Source organism: Stegodyphus dumicola, chromosome 2 (genome assembly GCF_044657685.1).
Source record: "Stegodyphus dumicola isolate Sdum_Otavi_A_Nest chromosome 2, ASM4465768v1".
NCBI lineage: Eukaryota > Metazoa > Arthropoda > Arachnida > Araneae > Eresidae > Stegodyphus > Stegodyphus dumicola.
Window position 1 is genome coordinate 108,714,443 of NC_140769.1, and position 15,525 is coordinate 108,729,967.

The 15,525-nt window shown below is 32.6% G+C and overlaps 1 protein-coding gene across 2 annotated transcripts in view; it reads right to left on the reverse strand.

Annotated features, from left to right (window-relative positions):
- The window catches only part of LOC118192473 (beta-glucuronidase), an 83,934-nt gene that overhangs the window by 36,481 nt on the left and 31,928 nt on the right, over positions 1–15,525 (reverse strand). For both annotated transcript variants that reach the window (XM_035363461.2, XM_035363460.2), the window contains exon 6: positions 4,395–4,535. In XM_035363461.2, coding sequence (XP_035219352.1) covers positions 4,395–4,535 — 141 coding nt within the window. The remainder of the gene's footprint in view (positions 1–4,394; positions 4,536–15,525) is intronic.

Genomic DNA, 15,525 nt, shown 5'->3' on the forward strand with positions numbered 1-15,525 from the left:
CAGATTTTACATTCAAATTGACCAGTTCTTTCTATTAGTACTCCTGTGATAATCTTGTTGTTATATATTGTAAAACTAAATCTTGAATGAATATCCACTATTAAAACTGCCATTCTGTCTTCGTACTTCAAAAGCTAATATTAGGACTAATATTACTGGTTGTCAAGGAATGTATGCATACTAAGGCTATAATTATTAGTGTCTTGTGGATGCAATAGTTTATAAAACAGTCACACTTTATTCATGTCATCATTATTTGGCAGCATATACATTTGCATACAATTATTTTTAAGAATGAAGCACACTAAGAGTAAAATTAGAATCAGCGTATCAGATAAACATCCTAAGAACTCCTTGAAAACTGCAACCATTTCAACTGAACCATACATTTATGCATTAGTTTTTCAAATCCAAGGCTAAATATCACATTAATTTTATGATATCTTGTAATCTTAAAAAATTGTAAATAAAATTTATATTGAAATGTTATGTATAAAATATCAAATACAATGTCAAAATAATTCTATGCTGCTGTCATTATATTTAAAAAAATCATAAATTAATAAAGTTTTATTTACTTGTCTTTATGCTTTTCTTCCCCCCCCCGGTCAAGAGAGTTGCTAAAAATTTTTCGATGTACTGTCTGTATGCAGTACTCACTAAGCAAAGTTGGACAAATGTGGTCAAACATGCACTTTCCCCCCCCTAGAAATGAAATTGAAAAATATCTTTCAGTGGTCAAACTTAAGCAAACCCAAAAATTTTTGATAAAATTTTCTCTGGAGGTTATGAGCTCCCACTGGTATGATAAATATTTTTTTTGGCCCAAAATATCTCATCTTTTTCCAAAGCAGCTGAGGGAAGTTAAAAGGCTGAAAAATCTCTGCTCTGCACTCTTCATCAAATCAGTCTCTGCATGCTCTTTTAGCTACATAAATGCCGCATACCATTTGTCTGGCAATATCAGAGCAAGAACTATAGATATTTCTCATAGTAATAATATGTCCTCTGTCAAGTTGATGCATTCTTTCTCAGTGCTAACCAAAGACTAAATTCTTATTCAGTCACTATGCATTTATAAAACAATCAAGGCTAGTTTATGTTGAGTTCTCATTTACACAACTTTGGAATTTATGAACCATTTAGTCTGAAATTTTAATCATTTGTGCTGTATTACTTTACATTGTAGAGACACTAGGTAATTTTTGGAAGCCGGAGAGATGAAAAATTAGCAAACGCCTTCACCGGGAATCGAACCACGGACCTCTGGATATTGGCCCAGCGTACTACCGTTACACCATGAAGGCACACTGGAAAGCGGAAGAAATACCTTATATACTCCCCTTTTTAAAGGGCAAATAGGGTTTTAGGGAACCTAGTCGCCAAATCCTGGGTATGGAGAATCATCATCCACAACCCTTTTAGTTCGAGTGCCACTGTAGTGACATTAGGTAATTTTTGGAAGCCGGAGAGATGAAAAATTAGCAAACGCCTTCGCCGGGAATCGAACCACGGACCTCTGAATACCGGCCCAGCGTGCTACCATTACACCACGAAGGCACGCTGGAAAGCGGGAAATACCTTATAACATATCATAAAAATATTAAAGTTGTAGATGCCTTTAGGTCTCCATTTTTAGTCCACCGAAAAGGGGCTATTAATCTCGAAATGGGATTTTGCGCCAGTTTACTATAAATGGTGTATCACTGTTCAGATTGTTGCCACCAAATATTATCACACTGTATTATTTTAAACAAATTAAATAATGAAGAATCTGCATGTACATATGTACATTCTTCATTATCACCCAGAATGTGAAAGAAGTTAGTAACTCTGACTGTAGTACCAAAGTTAAAAAAATTCTAATTAGGTCAAACGAATTTTTCATAATTCTAAATCAGGTCAAAACCAGTTTTGAGTAAAACATAAACTATAAGAGAGGATTAAAAAACTGCTGATAAAGAATACGTGACTGTAATTTAGATTTGTTACATTTAAATATACGAGGATAAGTTAAAAAATAAGTTTCTCCTGTCGACTGTGGTCAGAGTTGTGTATGAAAGTCAAAAAATAAAATGAGACATTAAAAATATGACATACCTTTATTTTTCCACATAGGTACCAAGTACATTGAGACATTTGTCATATCGCTTGATAAGCTTTAAAAAGCCCTCCAGGAAAAAATCAGGGCTTTGCATATGGAAGAAGCGTTGAACGGCTTGTTTCACTTCAGTATTGCTTCCAAAGCGCCTTCCCCCGAGATTTTTCTTCAAAGCCGGAAACAGATGGAAGTCGAATGTGGTCTGGCATTGTCATCCAACAGCAGAACGCCAGATGTGAGAAGGCCAGGCCGCTTTTTCCGAATCGCCTCTTTCAATTTCGAGAGGGTGTCACAGTAGCGCGTAGCATTGATGGTTCCAACCTCCAAAAAGTCCAGCAACAAAACTCCTTGGGCGTCCCAGAAAACTGTGAGAAGCACTTTACCTGCAGAGGGGAGTTGTCTTGAACTTCTTTTGGACAGGTGATGACGGATGTTTCCACTCCATAGATGCGGCCTTCGATTCTGGCGTGAAATGGTGGACCCAGGTTTCATTCCCCGTCACAATCCGAAACAAAACGTCATTGCCATCTTCATGGTAATGCACGAGATGTTCCAGGCTGACCCCCATGCATTGTTTCTTGTGTGTCGAGGTCAATTGTCAGGGCACCCATCATGCTGACACTTTTCTGTATCGAAGAATGTCGTGGCATTCTGCTGTTGGATGACAATGCCAGACCACATTCGACTTCCATCTGTTTCCGGCTTTGAAGAAAAATCTCGGGGAAAGGCACTTTGGAAGCAATACTGAAGTGAAACAAGCCGTTCAACACTTCTTCCCTATGCAAAGCCCTGATTTTTTCCTGGAGGGCTTTTTGAAGCTTATCAAGCGATATGACAAATGTCTCAATGTACTTGGTACCTATGTGGAAAAATAAAGGTATGTCATATCTTTAATGTCTCATTCTATTTTTTGACTTTCATACACAACTCTGACCACAGTCGACAGGGGAAACTTATTTTTCAACTTACCTACGTAACTAGAATTAGAGCTTATGCATTAACAAACAAATGGTTAACTTGAAAAAGAATTACCAAAACAGAAATCCACCATCTTTCTACTTAAGTACACATAATGCTATCAAAAGCCACCCTTTAAATACTCATCAATAAGCACCTTTTTAAAATACTCCAACAATATCAAAAGATTATATATTCCACTTTCCACAAACTAAAAATTATACCTTTTATTCCTGGCATAAAACGGACTACTATGTTTTGAGGTCATACTACTATAATTATTGCAAACTTTTTTTTTTTAATCTCTTGCTGTATACATAACCTAGACTGATTCTGGTTACTTTTCTTTGCCCCCTTTCACCACATTAATTTCTTTTCACAACATATATAAAAGTAAATTGAATAAGGCACTTAAATGTGGTTTCATTAAATATTTTAACAAAGTTGTTACAATTCTGAGGGTTTATTAAATTTATTAAAATATGCAAGCATTTCAATGATTTTTTTTTTTTTTTTTTTTTGTAAAGATGCTGGAGCTGACTGCCTTCTTTAAATTTTGAATTCATTAAGCATTCACTTCACAGATGAATAAGAATCAATAGTTGATTGCTATTAATTATTATAACTTATTAATTATCATTATACATGCACAATTAGTTCATTCATCAATTTAATAGTTATGTCAAATAGTTTGATAAAAGTTTCAAGCTCATGTTTGATTCATGAAAAAGGACTTGAATAATATGATAAATTAAAATATTACTCCAAAAAATACATTTTGGTAAATCTGTAAATAAACAAATAAATAAAAGGGGGATAATTAGAACAAGTGATCCCAGTAAAAGTGCTAAGAAAATTTTGTTAAAATTCTAAAAGGGGCATAAAAGTCTAAAACGGCAAAAATGTTCTCCCCCACTTAAGGGCGAGAACTCTTTTTAATTTAAAAATTTTTTACTCTTTCTTTTATTGGGTAAATACTGATCTGCTACATTTGAAAATACTTATTGTACATTAATATAGGATTTAAGTTATTCCCCAAAACCAACAATTAAACATTTAATTTATTTAAAGAATTTATTATTTATATACAGAATCGAAGTTTTTTAAAAAAATAATGTAAAAATTTTACAATTTTGATTAAAATGCCATTGTATACACATTTTATTTACACATTCTTTTTAATCAAAATTAGATCAATTTATTATACAAAAATAAAAGTATCTTTATTTATACTATTATAGTTTAAAAATTAATGATATTGAATGAAAATATATAAAAGGCAAATAAAATTATTTTTATGTAATACACACTTTTTTTTTTAAATACTGATACTTGCATTTGAGTCTTCATGCTTTCCAAAGCCCATAAAATAAAATGGTTTTCCATTAATCAGAAGCTCCTTTTCATTAACTTCTACAGTTCGAATACCAAAGGGTTGTTCATACACATCAATTACATCTTGAAATTTCATTTCCACCTGTAGTAGTAAGGATATTTTTAAAACATAATATTGGAATAAAGTCTATATTAAGACACAATAACACGCCGAATAAATACTAATTCAGAAGTCAAACAACAAAAATCAGCGTTATACCTACAAAATTTTCACAGGACTAGTTTCGATGGTTTTACCGAACCATCATCTTCAGCTGCAAAACCGCAAATGAACAAGATAGGAAATAATGATTAGATAAGATAAGAAAGCCTGGACAAGAATAAGCAAGTGGCGCCATCTGTTGGCGAAACCAGAACTAAAACATAATTTCTCTAAAAGCCGAAGGCAAATTTGGATTGGAATTAGGATTGTTAACTAGAACAGAAAGATTTTTATGAATGTGAAATGCCTCTAGAAAATCCAGTTCTCCAATGGAAGATGTTTTTTGAATAATTTTGGCAGCAGAAAAATTGAAAGTGTGATTTTCGGACCAACAATGTTGAGCAACAGAAGACTTCTGTGTTTCCTTTTTTCTAACATATGCCTCATGTTCTCTTTGACGCGAAATTTTAAGGCTCTCTTAGTTTGGCCAATGTAAATTAAACCACACTGGCAAGGAATCCTATAAATACCCCAGGAATTCATATCCGGAATGGGGTCCTTGAGTATAGAAGTTGGAATTTTATTGATGGGAGAATAAACAACCCGAAAGTTAAATTTCTGCAAAATATGTGCAACTTTATAGCTAATTGATGGAAAGAAGGGAATGACAACAGAATTTTTATAATCTCCTAAAATAAGAGTGTGGCTTTTAGTGTGTTGAGATGAGAATTTTTTAACTGCTTGATTAATAATGTTGGGTGAAAAGCCCCTGTCAATAGCTATTGCTTTTAAATAATTTAGTTCTTCATCAAGGGCGAATTTGGAGGAGCAAACTTGAAGAGCACGGAAAACATAGGAATAAAATGAAGCTAACTTTTGTTTAGTCGGATGACATGATTTAAAGTGTGGTGGAAGGCAAACCGATGAAGGTTTACGGTAAACTGTAGTACTGAAGTTGGATGTGTTACGTGTGACCAGAATGTCGAGAAACGAAAGAGAATTGCAAGTCTCAAGTTCAAAAGTGAACTGAATAGCAGGATCAATAGAATTCATTGTTGAAAGAACTCTATTTAAATCATCTTTATTACCTTCAAACAGGGTAAAAGTATCGTCTACGTAGCGGAACCATGCCGGGAAGTTTAAAGTTTCAAACAATTTTGATTCATAATAATGCATGTAGATATCAGCCAGGATGGGACTGAGGGGGCTTCCCCTGGCTAATCCCTCAGTTTGCTTGTAATATTTATTTTGGAAAACAAAATGTGTTTGTTTCAAACAGAGTTGAGTGAGAGAAATTAGCTCCTCAATTTCGATGCAAGAGAAATGAAATTCGCGAAGTCTGGTTTCTAGACATCTTAATGCACCCTCCACTGGGACATTGGTGAATAATGATTTTACATCAAAAGAAACCATGAGTAAATTACTAGGAGAAATGTTTTTAACCTTTTTTACAAACTCTATTGAATTTTTTATGGTGTAAATATTATTGTCTAATAGAGTGGAAAATCTAGAAACTAAATATTTAGCTAAAGGATACGAGGCAGTACCTAAATTTGATACAATAGGGCGGAAAGGAATACCACTTTTATGAATTTTGGGAAGAGCATATAATCTGGCACAATTCGCAACAGATGGGATAAGCGAATGTTTTAAGTTGCTTGAAATGATTTGCGAAGATTTGATCGCAGTTTTTATTTTGGATAAGTCCGAAGGTGAAGGATCTTTAGGGATCGGATTATATGGTCCTTCGTTTAAGAGTTTAGTGACACCATCGATGTAAGTGTTCTTATCCATGACGACTATCTGGCCACCTTTGTCGGCCTTTGAAATGATAATATCCGGGTTAGAATGAATTTCGCGCATTGTAGCTCTTTCTCTCGCAGTTAGATTTGGTTTTAAAGGTTTATTATTGAATTTCACATTATGAGCGATAAGATGCCTAATCATTTCTTTCTGTGAATCTGAAACTTTACTGAACTTGAAAGCTTTTTCGATAGGAGCCAAAATCTTTGGAATCGAGGGTTTACAGGTTTGTGAGAAGTTAAAATTATATTTTAGAATTCTCTCTTGTTCTTCTGAAAGACTAACATTAGAAATATTAACTATTGGCTTGATGTTTACAATGGGAAGATTTTTTGAACTACTTGAACTGGAAGACTGTAAAAGAAGTTTTTCGAATTTAACTGCAAGGGTGTTTTTATGACGGTTAACTGCATTCTCCGTTCTAGACCAAGACTTTTGTTCAAGGGCAGTGAATTTTGGATATGATTTAGCGAGTTCCAGATGAAGCTTATAGAGTTCATGTTCAATTTTGGACAATTGTTGACGTGTATCCCTTATCACGGACCGAAGTAAGGCAAGCTTGCAATTTAACAGAATTCTTGAAACGCGACTCGAAGGTTTTTGATTAGATTTGATTTGAATAAAATTGGGGATCAATTTTTTACATTTACATTTAAGTAAAAAATCAAGATGATTCAGGAATTTTTGCCGTTTCAGGCGTAATTTAGTGAAACGATTAACGGATGAAGGCATGATAAACAATGCAAAAATCAAACTAAATTAACTGAGCAATAATAAAATACACACAAAACACAGAAAAATCCCTCGCTGAAATGAATAGAAAACAAAACGTTTCTAAGCAAAATACATGAAATCAGACAAGCAAAGCACAATATCCAAATGTACAAAACATAAACATAACTTGAAAATTGCAAAAATGTACTCACCGAAACTCCTACAATCACAAAATGGCGGCCACACCACGTGCAAAAAAGAAAGCAAAATATAAGCCTGTTTGGGGCTTCTATAATTAAGACACAATAACACGCCGAATAAATACTAATTCAGAAGTCAAACAACAAAAATCAGCATTATACCTACAAAATTTTCACAGGACTAGTTTCGATGGTTTTACCGAACCATCATCTTCAGCTGCAAAACCGCAAATGAACAAGATAGGAAATAATGATTAGATAAGATAAGAAAGCCTGGACAAGAATAAGCAAGTGGCGCCATCTGTTGGCGAAACCAGAACTAAAACATAATTTCTCTAAAAGCCGAAGGCAAATTTGGATTGGAATTAGGATCGTTAACTAGAACAGAAAGATTTTTATGAATGTGAAATGCCTCTAGAAAATCCAGTTCTCCAATGGAAGATGTTTTTTGAATAATTTTGGCAGCAGAAAAATTGAAAGTGTGATTTTCGGACCAACAATGTTGAGCAACAGAAGACTTCTGTGTTTCCTTTTTTCTAACATATGCCTCATGTTCTTTGACGCGAAATTTTAAGGCTCTCTTAGTTTGGCCAATGTAAATTAAACCACACTGGCAAGGAATCCTATAAATACCCCAGGAATTCATATCCGGAATGGGGTCCTTGAGTATAGAAGTTGGAATTTTATTGATGGGAGAATAAACAACCCGAAAGTTAAATTTCTGCAAAATATGTGCAACTTTATAGCTAATTGATGGAAAGAAGGGAATGACAACAGAATTTTTATAATCTCCTAAAATAAGAGTGTGGCTTTTAGTGTGTTGAGATGAGAATTTTTTAACTGCTTGATTAATAATGTTGGGTGAAAAGCCCCTGTCAATAGCTATTGCTTTTAAATAATTTAGTTCTTCATCAAGGGCGAATTTGGAGGAGCAAACTTGAAGAGCACGGAAAACATAGGAATAAAATGAAGCTAACTTTTGTTTAGTCGGATGACATGATTTAAAGTGTGGTGGAAGGCAAACCGATGAAGGTTTACGGTAAACTGTAGTACTGAAGTTGGATGTGTTACGTGTGACCAGAATGTCGAGAAACGGAAGAGAATTGCAAGTCTCAAGTTCAAAAGTGAACTGAATAGCAGGATCAATAGAATTCATTGTTGAAAGAACTTTATTTAAATCATCTTTATTACCTTCAAACAGGGTAAAAGTATCGTCTACATAGCGGAACCATGCCGGAAAGTTTAAAGTTTCAAACAATTTTGATTCATAATAATGCATGTAGATATCAGCCAGGATGGGACTGAGGGGGCTTCCCATGGCTAATCCCTCAGTTTGTTTGTAATATTTATTTTGGAAAACAAAATGTGTTTGTTTCAAACAGAGTTGAGTGAGAGAAATTAGCTCCTCAATTTCGATGCAAGAGAAATGAAATTCGCGAAGTCTGGTTTCTAGACATCTTAATGCACCCTCCACTGGGACATTGGTGAATAATGATTTTACATCAAAAGAAACCATGAGTAAATTACTAGGAGAAATGTTTTTAACCTTTTTTACAAACTCTATTGAATTTTTTATGGTGTAAATATTATTGTCTAATAGAGTGGAAAATCTAGAAACTAAATATTTAGCTAAAGGATACGAGGCAGTACCTAAATTTGATACAATAGCAATTAACGCTGATTTTTGTTGTTTGACTTCTGAATTAGTATTTATTCGGCGTGTTATTGTGTCTTAATTATAGAAGCCCCAAACAGGCTTATATTTTGCTTTCTTTTTTGCACGTGGTGTGGCCGCCATTTTGTGATTGTAGGAGTTTCGGTGAGTACATTTTTGCAATTTTCAAGTTATGTTTATGTTTTGTACATTTGGATATTGTGCTTTGCTTGTCTGATTTCATGTATTTTGCTTAGAAACGTTTTGTTTTCTATTCATTTCAGCGAGGGATTTTTCTGTGTTTTGTGTGTATTTTATTATTGCTCAGTTAATTTAGTTTGATTTTTGCATTGTTTATCATGCCTTCATCCGTTAATCGTTTCACTAAATTACGCCTGAAACGGCAAAAATTCCTGAATCATCTTGATTTTTTACTTAAATGTAAATGTAAAAAATTGATCCCCAATTTTATTCAAATGAAATCTAATCAAAAACCTTCGAGTCGCGTTTCAAGAATTCTGTTAAATTGCAAGCTTGCCTTACTTCGGTCCGTGATAAGGGATACACGTCAACAATTGTCCAAAATTGAACATGAACTCTATAAGCTTCATCTGGAACTCGCTAAATCATATCCAAAATTCACTGCCCTTGAACAAAAGTCTTGGTCTAGAACGGAGAATGCAGTTAACCGTCATAAAAACACCCTTGCAGTTAAATTCGAAAAACTTCTTTTACAGTCTTCCAGTTCAAGTAGTTCAAAAAATCTTCCCATTGTAAACATCAAGCCAATAGTTAATATTTCTAATGTTAGTCTTTCAGAAGAACAAGAGAGAATTCTAAAATATAATTTTAACTTCTCACAAACCTGTAAACCCTCGATTCCAAAGATTTTGGCTCCTATCGAAAAAGCTTTCAAGTTCAGTAAAGTTTCAGATTCACAGAAAGAAATGATTAGGCATCTTATCGCTCATAATGTGAAATTCAATAATAAACCTTTAAAACCAAATCTAACTGCGAGAGAAAGAGCTACAATGCGCGAAATTCATTCTAACCCGGATATTATCATTTCAAAGGCCGACAAAGGTGGCCAGATAGTCGTCATGGATAAGAACACTTACATCGATGGTGTCACTAAACTCTTAAACGAAGGACCATATAATCCGATCCCTAAAGATCCTTCACCTTCGGACTTATCCAAAATAAAAACTGCGATCAAATCTTCGCAAATCATTTCAAGCAACTTAAAACATTCGCTTATCCCCTCTGTTGCGAATTGTGCCAGATTATATGCTCTTCCCAAAATTCATAAAAGTGGTATTCCTTTCCGCCCTATTGTATCAAATTTAGGTACTGCCTCGTATCCTTTAGCTAAATATTTAGTTTCTAGATTTTCCACTCTATTAGACAATAATATTTACACCATAAAAAATTCAATAGAGTTTGTAAAAAAGGTTAAAAACATTTCTCCTAATAATTTACTCATGGTTTCTTTTGATGTAAAATCATTATTCACCAATGTCCCAGTGGAGGGTGCATTAAGATGTCTAGAAACCAGACTTCGCGAATTTCATTTCTCTTGCATCGAAATTGAGGAGCTAATTTCTCTCACTCAACTCTGTTTGAAACAAACACATTTTGTTTTCCAAAATAAATATTACAAACACACTGAGGGATTAGCCATGGGAAGCCCCCTCAGTCCCATCCTGGCTGATATCTACATGCATTATTATGAATCAAAATTGTTTGAAACTTTAAACTTCCCGGCATGGTTCCGCTACGTAGACGATACTTTTACCCTGTTTGAAGGTAATAAAGATGATTTAAATAAAGTTCGTTCAACAATGAATTCTATTGATCCTGCTATTCAGTTCACTTTTGAACTTGAGACTTGCAATTCTCTTCCGTTTCTCGACATTCTGGTCACACGTAACACATCCAACTTCAGTACTACAGTTTACCGTAAACCTTCATCGGTTTGCCTTCCACCACACTTTAAATCATGTCATCCGACTAAACAAAAGTTAGCTTCATTTTATTCCTATGTTTTCCGTGCTCTTCAAGTTTGCTCCTCCAAATTCGCCCTTGATGAAGAACTAAATTATTTAAAAGCAATAGCTATTGACAGGGGCTTTTCACCCAACATTATTAATCAAGCAGTTAAAAAATTCTCATCTCAACACACTAAAAGCCACACTCTTATTTTAGGAGATTATAAAAATTCTGTTGTCATTCCCTTCTTTCCATCAATTAGCTATAAAGTTGCACATATTTTGCAGAAATTTAACTTTCGGGTTGTTTATTCTCCCATCAATAAAATTCCAACTTCTATACTCAAGGACCCCATTCCGGATATGAATTCCTGGGGTATTTATAGGATTCCTTGCCAGTGTGGTTTAATTTACATTGGCCAAACTAAGAGAGCCTTAAAATTTCGCGTCAAAGAACATGAGGCATATGTTAGAAAAAAGGAAACACAGAAGTCTTCTGTTGCTCAACATTGTTGGTCCGAAAATCACACTTTCAATTTTTCTGCTGCCAAAATTATTCAAAAAACATCTTCCATTGGAGAACTGGATTTTCTAGAGGCATTTCACATTCATAAAAATCTTTCTGTTCTAGTTAACGATCCTAATTCCAATCCAAATTTGCCTTCGGCTTTTAGAGAAATTATGTTTTAGTTCTGGTTTCGCCAACAGATGGCGCCACTTGCTTATTCTTGTCCAGGCTTTCTTATCTTATCTAATCATTATTTCCTATCTTGTTCATTTGCGGTTTTGCAGCTGAAGATGATGGTTCGGTAAAACCATCGAAACTAGTCCTGTGAAAATTTTGTAGGTATAACGCTGATTTTTGTTGTTTGACTTCTGAATTAGTAAAGTCTATATGTCTAATACATTAGATGACATACATGGTGATTTAAAATTCTGGAAACTTTAAAAGCAGATTTAATACAGCTGATGAAATCCTACTCACACAGAAGCATCTCAGAGCCAGTACAATAGGTGCAGCTGCATAAGATGCAAGATATTAGCAACAGCATTTTTCTTTTTTTTCTTTTTTTCTTTTTTTTTTTTTTTTTAGGAGAGGCAGCGGGCAATGAAAGTTAAGGGGTGGCAAAATTTTTAGAATTTAGCAAGATGTAAGAATTTGTGATCTTCAAGCAATTGCATTGGGTGGCAAAATGCCTAGTGCCAGCCTTCTGCAAAATTTTACATTGTTGAAGAATATCTTCTGCAATTAGCATAGTATCAAATTTAGTGCGGTTCTAGAAAACAAGCGTTTGTTACTTTCAACAGCTTGTTTGCTAGAACTTGTTTCAGTTCAGTTGATTTCTTGTTTCAGTAATCTCAAAGAAAAAAACCTGATGTGAATACTACATGACTCCCTCGTATGGCCCCTTAAATTAAGCACATTTTTTGCTGCACTTCATTTAAACTTACTTCCTTGACTCCTTTACTTAATTAACTGATCCCTCAAGGAAAGTTGACAATAACATCAAAAACAGCAAATTTTAAAATTAAATATACATGTCAGTTTTGTCAAACTTCTTATAATTTTATTTTTTTTCATAACAAGCATAAAACTTTCCTAAATATGAGTATAGGAACTGAGAGATTGCATTAAAAGTTAAATTTTGTTATTTGTAGAATATTAATTTTTTTTTTTAATTTGACATTGCCAAAATATAAATATTTTTATCATTTAAAACACTTCAGTAATTGGCAGTATATGAATGTGATCAATGATTGAGAAAATAAAAGTTAGGCAAGGAGTTGGATGTGTATATATATGTATTGGTACTGTACATTTGGTACTGCTGATTGCAATAAAAAAGATATATGCACAAATACTAGAGATAGCAATCCCATATACAAAATTTCAGCATTCTACTGGCTAATCATTTTTCATTTCTATCTGCGAGTCTTCTCCAGTTTTTAATTTTCAAAGTTTTTAAATCTTTTTCAAAGTCATCTAACCATTTTCCTTTAGCTCAGGATCCTTCAGGCTTAATTCTAGGTTGGATTATTTATTATTTCTATGTTAATCTGAAGTTAATCTTGTTTTTATGTGATTTCATTTTCTGTTTTGATTTAAATAATATGAAAATATGATATTTTACAATGTATACTTGTAAAAAATGTTGTTTGTTAGATCCAGATGAATCTGTAAAACACACAGCCATACCATTTCTGAACAAGTCAGGCACTTCTCAGTAATGGGCTGCAAATACTGCATAAATAAGGATTGGGAAAGTAATAAAAAAATATTTATTACCCACTTTAACTCAATTCAACCAGTTAACTAACAAGTGTATGTTAAAAATTTTAAATGTTTGTCTTTCACTTTCTAATTTTTAATGAGTCAATGCATAGCAAAAGCCATCTTTCCGGAAAAACATAGCATTTTTCAACATTACTCTATTAACTTACACTATTTTTTATTTGCGATTGTTGTATTAAAGAATAATATACTTAATAATAAATTATTCTTATCTTATGAGATTTAGGAGCCATCTGTTTCAGAAGATGCATGTAGTAAACTGTTTCAAGTGCTAATGTTGTTTAATTTAAATTAGGAATTCATAAGTTTTGGACTGTGATTCTTTACAGAACTTTCAATAATCCTAGCCAAGAAAGCCGTGTGTAATTTCTTTTTTATAATACAACCTATTTTTTGCTTTATCTAACCTGATAAAATGTGTACTTAAAGATAAAGCTTAGCTTTCCTGTTTGTGTGCTTGGATAAAACTTAAAATTAATTTTTAATCCCCTCCCACCAACAGGATTTTCCCGAGACTTTTTTAATCTTGTACATATTTATGATGGCAATACAATACTTAATAGGAAATATTATAAAATTAGAAACATTATTGCTTTCTTTATTTAGACTTGACTTATTCTCTCATATTATTGTTTAATAGTCAAATAAATCAGTACAGATTGTCAGTCTTTACTATACTGGTAGATTTATACATATATAAATATATATATAGAGAGAGAGATCACATACATATATATAAAAACAAATTAAACTGGAAATAGTTAAAATTAAACTGGAATCAAAGCAAGACAATTCCTCAAAAATATTAATAATTGCAACCACATATAAGATGTTTAACACAGTAGCTAAACATATCAAAATTAAAATAAGAATTCATTAGTAGAATAAACTCAAAGAATAAAAATGCAAAAAGAAAAAATATATAATTATAAAAATATAAAAATTAATGTCCTTTTACAGAAACTCCAATTCAGAACTCATCAGGGGAAAATGAATTAAAGTTTCATAAAAGTCAATTAATACAAGTATATTTCAAAAACATGTTTCATTCTCCTGGTTCATTTGAGATCAAAAACCAAAAAAAGATACAATTAAATTTTCAGTCAAGACATTAAAATTCATATGAACCCGAAAAATCGAATCTCAAATGTATCCAGAATTTTCCCTACATGCTTTTGAAACACTCAGAAAAAAGAATAAAATATTACATTGTGCCATATTGACTATTAAAAAAAAACCATAATACTTCACATTATGCAAATTGACCATTCAAAAAATTAATATTGTTGAAGAATTGCCTTGCTTTGATACTAATTTAATTTTAAATTTATTTTACTTCAATCCTGCAGCTATAGTGCAGGACAAGTTTGAAAATTTTGTTTTTAATTTTTAGCCTATTATTATGTTTCTTCTTATGTATTCCAAATAAAAAATTTTTTGGAATTCCTGAAATTATTTATTGAATTTTGGAAGCTTTTAAATATATATATAGCACAGCTGCTAACAATAATGTAATTTTAAATCAAAAGAACTAGTCCTTTATTATTAGTAGCCTCATTATTTTAAATGATAATGAGATGACATTTTTGAATCAAATGGAAATTTAAAAGCTGAATGTAACTACATGCTAGAAGAAACTGAATAGCCTAGAAGAAACTGAAGGGAGGGGAAGAAAGATGACATCTACTATGCTGACTGAAAGGAATAGTCTTCCTGCATTCAAAAGGCAATGATTTTCTTTATTATTTTTTCTGTATTCTATAGACTAAAAATTTAAAATAAAATATGTAAAAAAAATTAAGTTCCATGATTATTATAAAATGCATTAAGCAGTAAAAATGTAATTTTTGCAGCTGTGACTTATTTGTCACCTAATCTGTAATTTACAACCAAGAAATTTCATTCTTGGTTGTAAGTTACAAAACATTTATATTTAAAAAAGATAAAAGCTCTAATTTTATTTTATTTTATCACTGCTTTATATATTTTATGACTGGTTACTGATGACTTTTAATAGCAATTCGCTAATCATACTACTGTTTGATGATCAGGGTGTGAAAATTAAATTTGAGGATAAGCAGGAAACAATCAGCGTTCATCACAGCTGAATTCACAGCATTCTGTATAATTTTATTATTCCATAAACTATTAATTTTGTCTGCAAAATATGCATGTATTTTTTATTTATCTGACATTATTATTCAATGAAAACAAATTGCAAAACTGCTGCATGCTAATGTTACATGTGCTACTTAGTGCCCAAACTTGATCTGTGTCA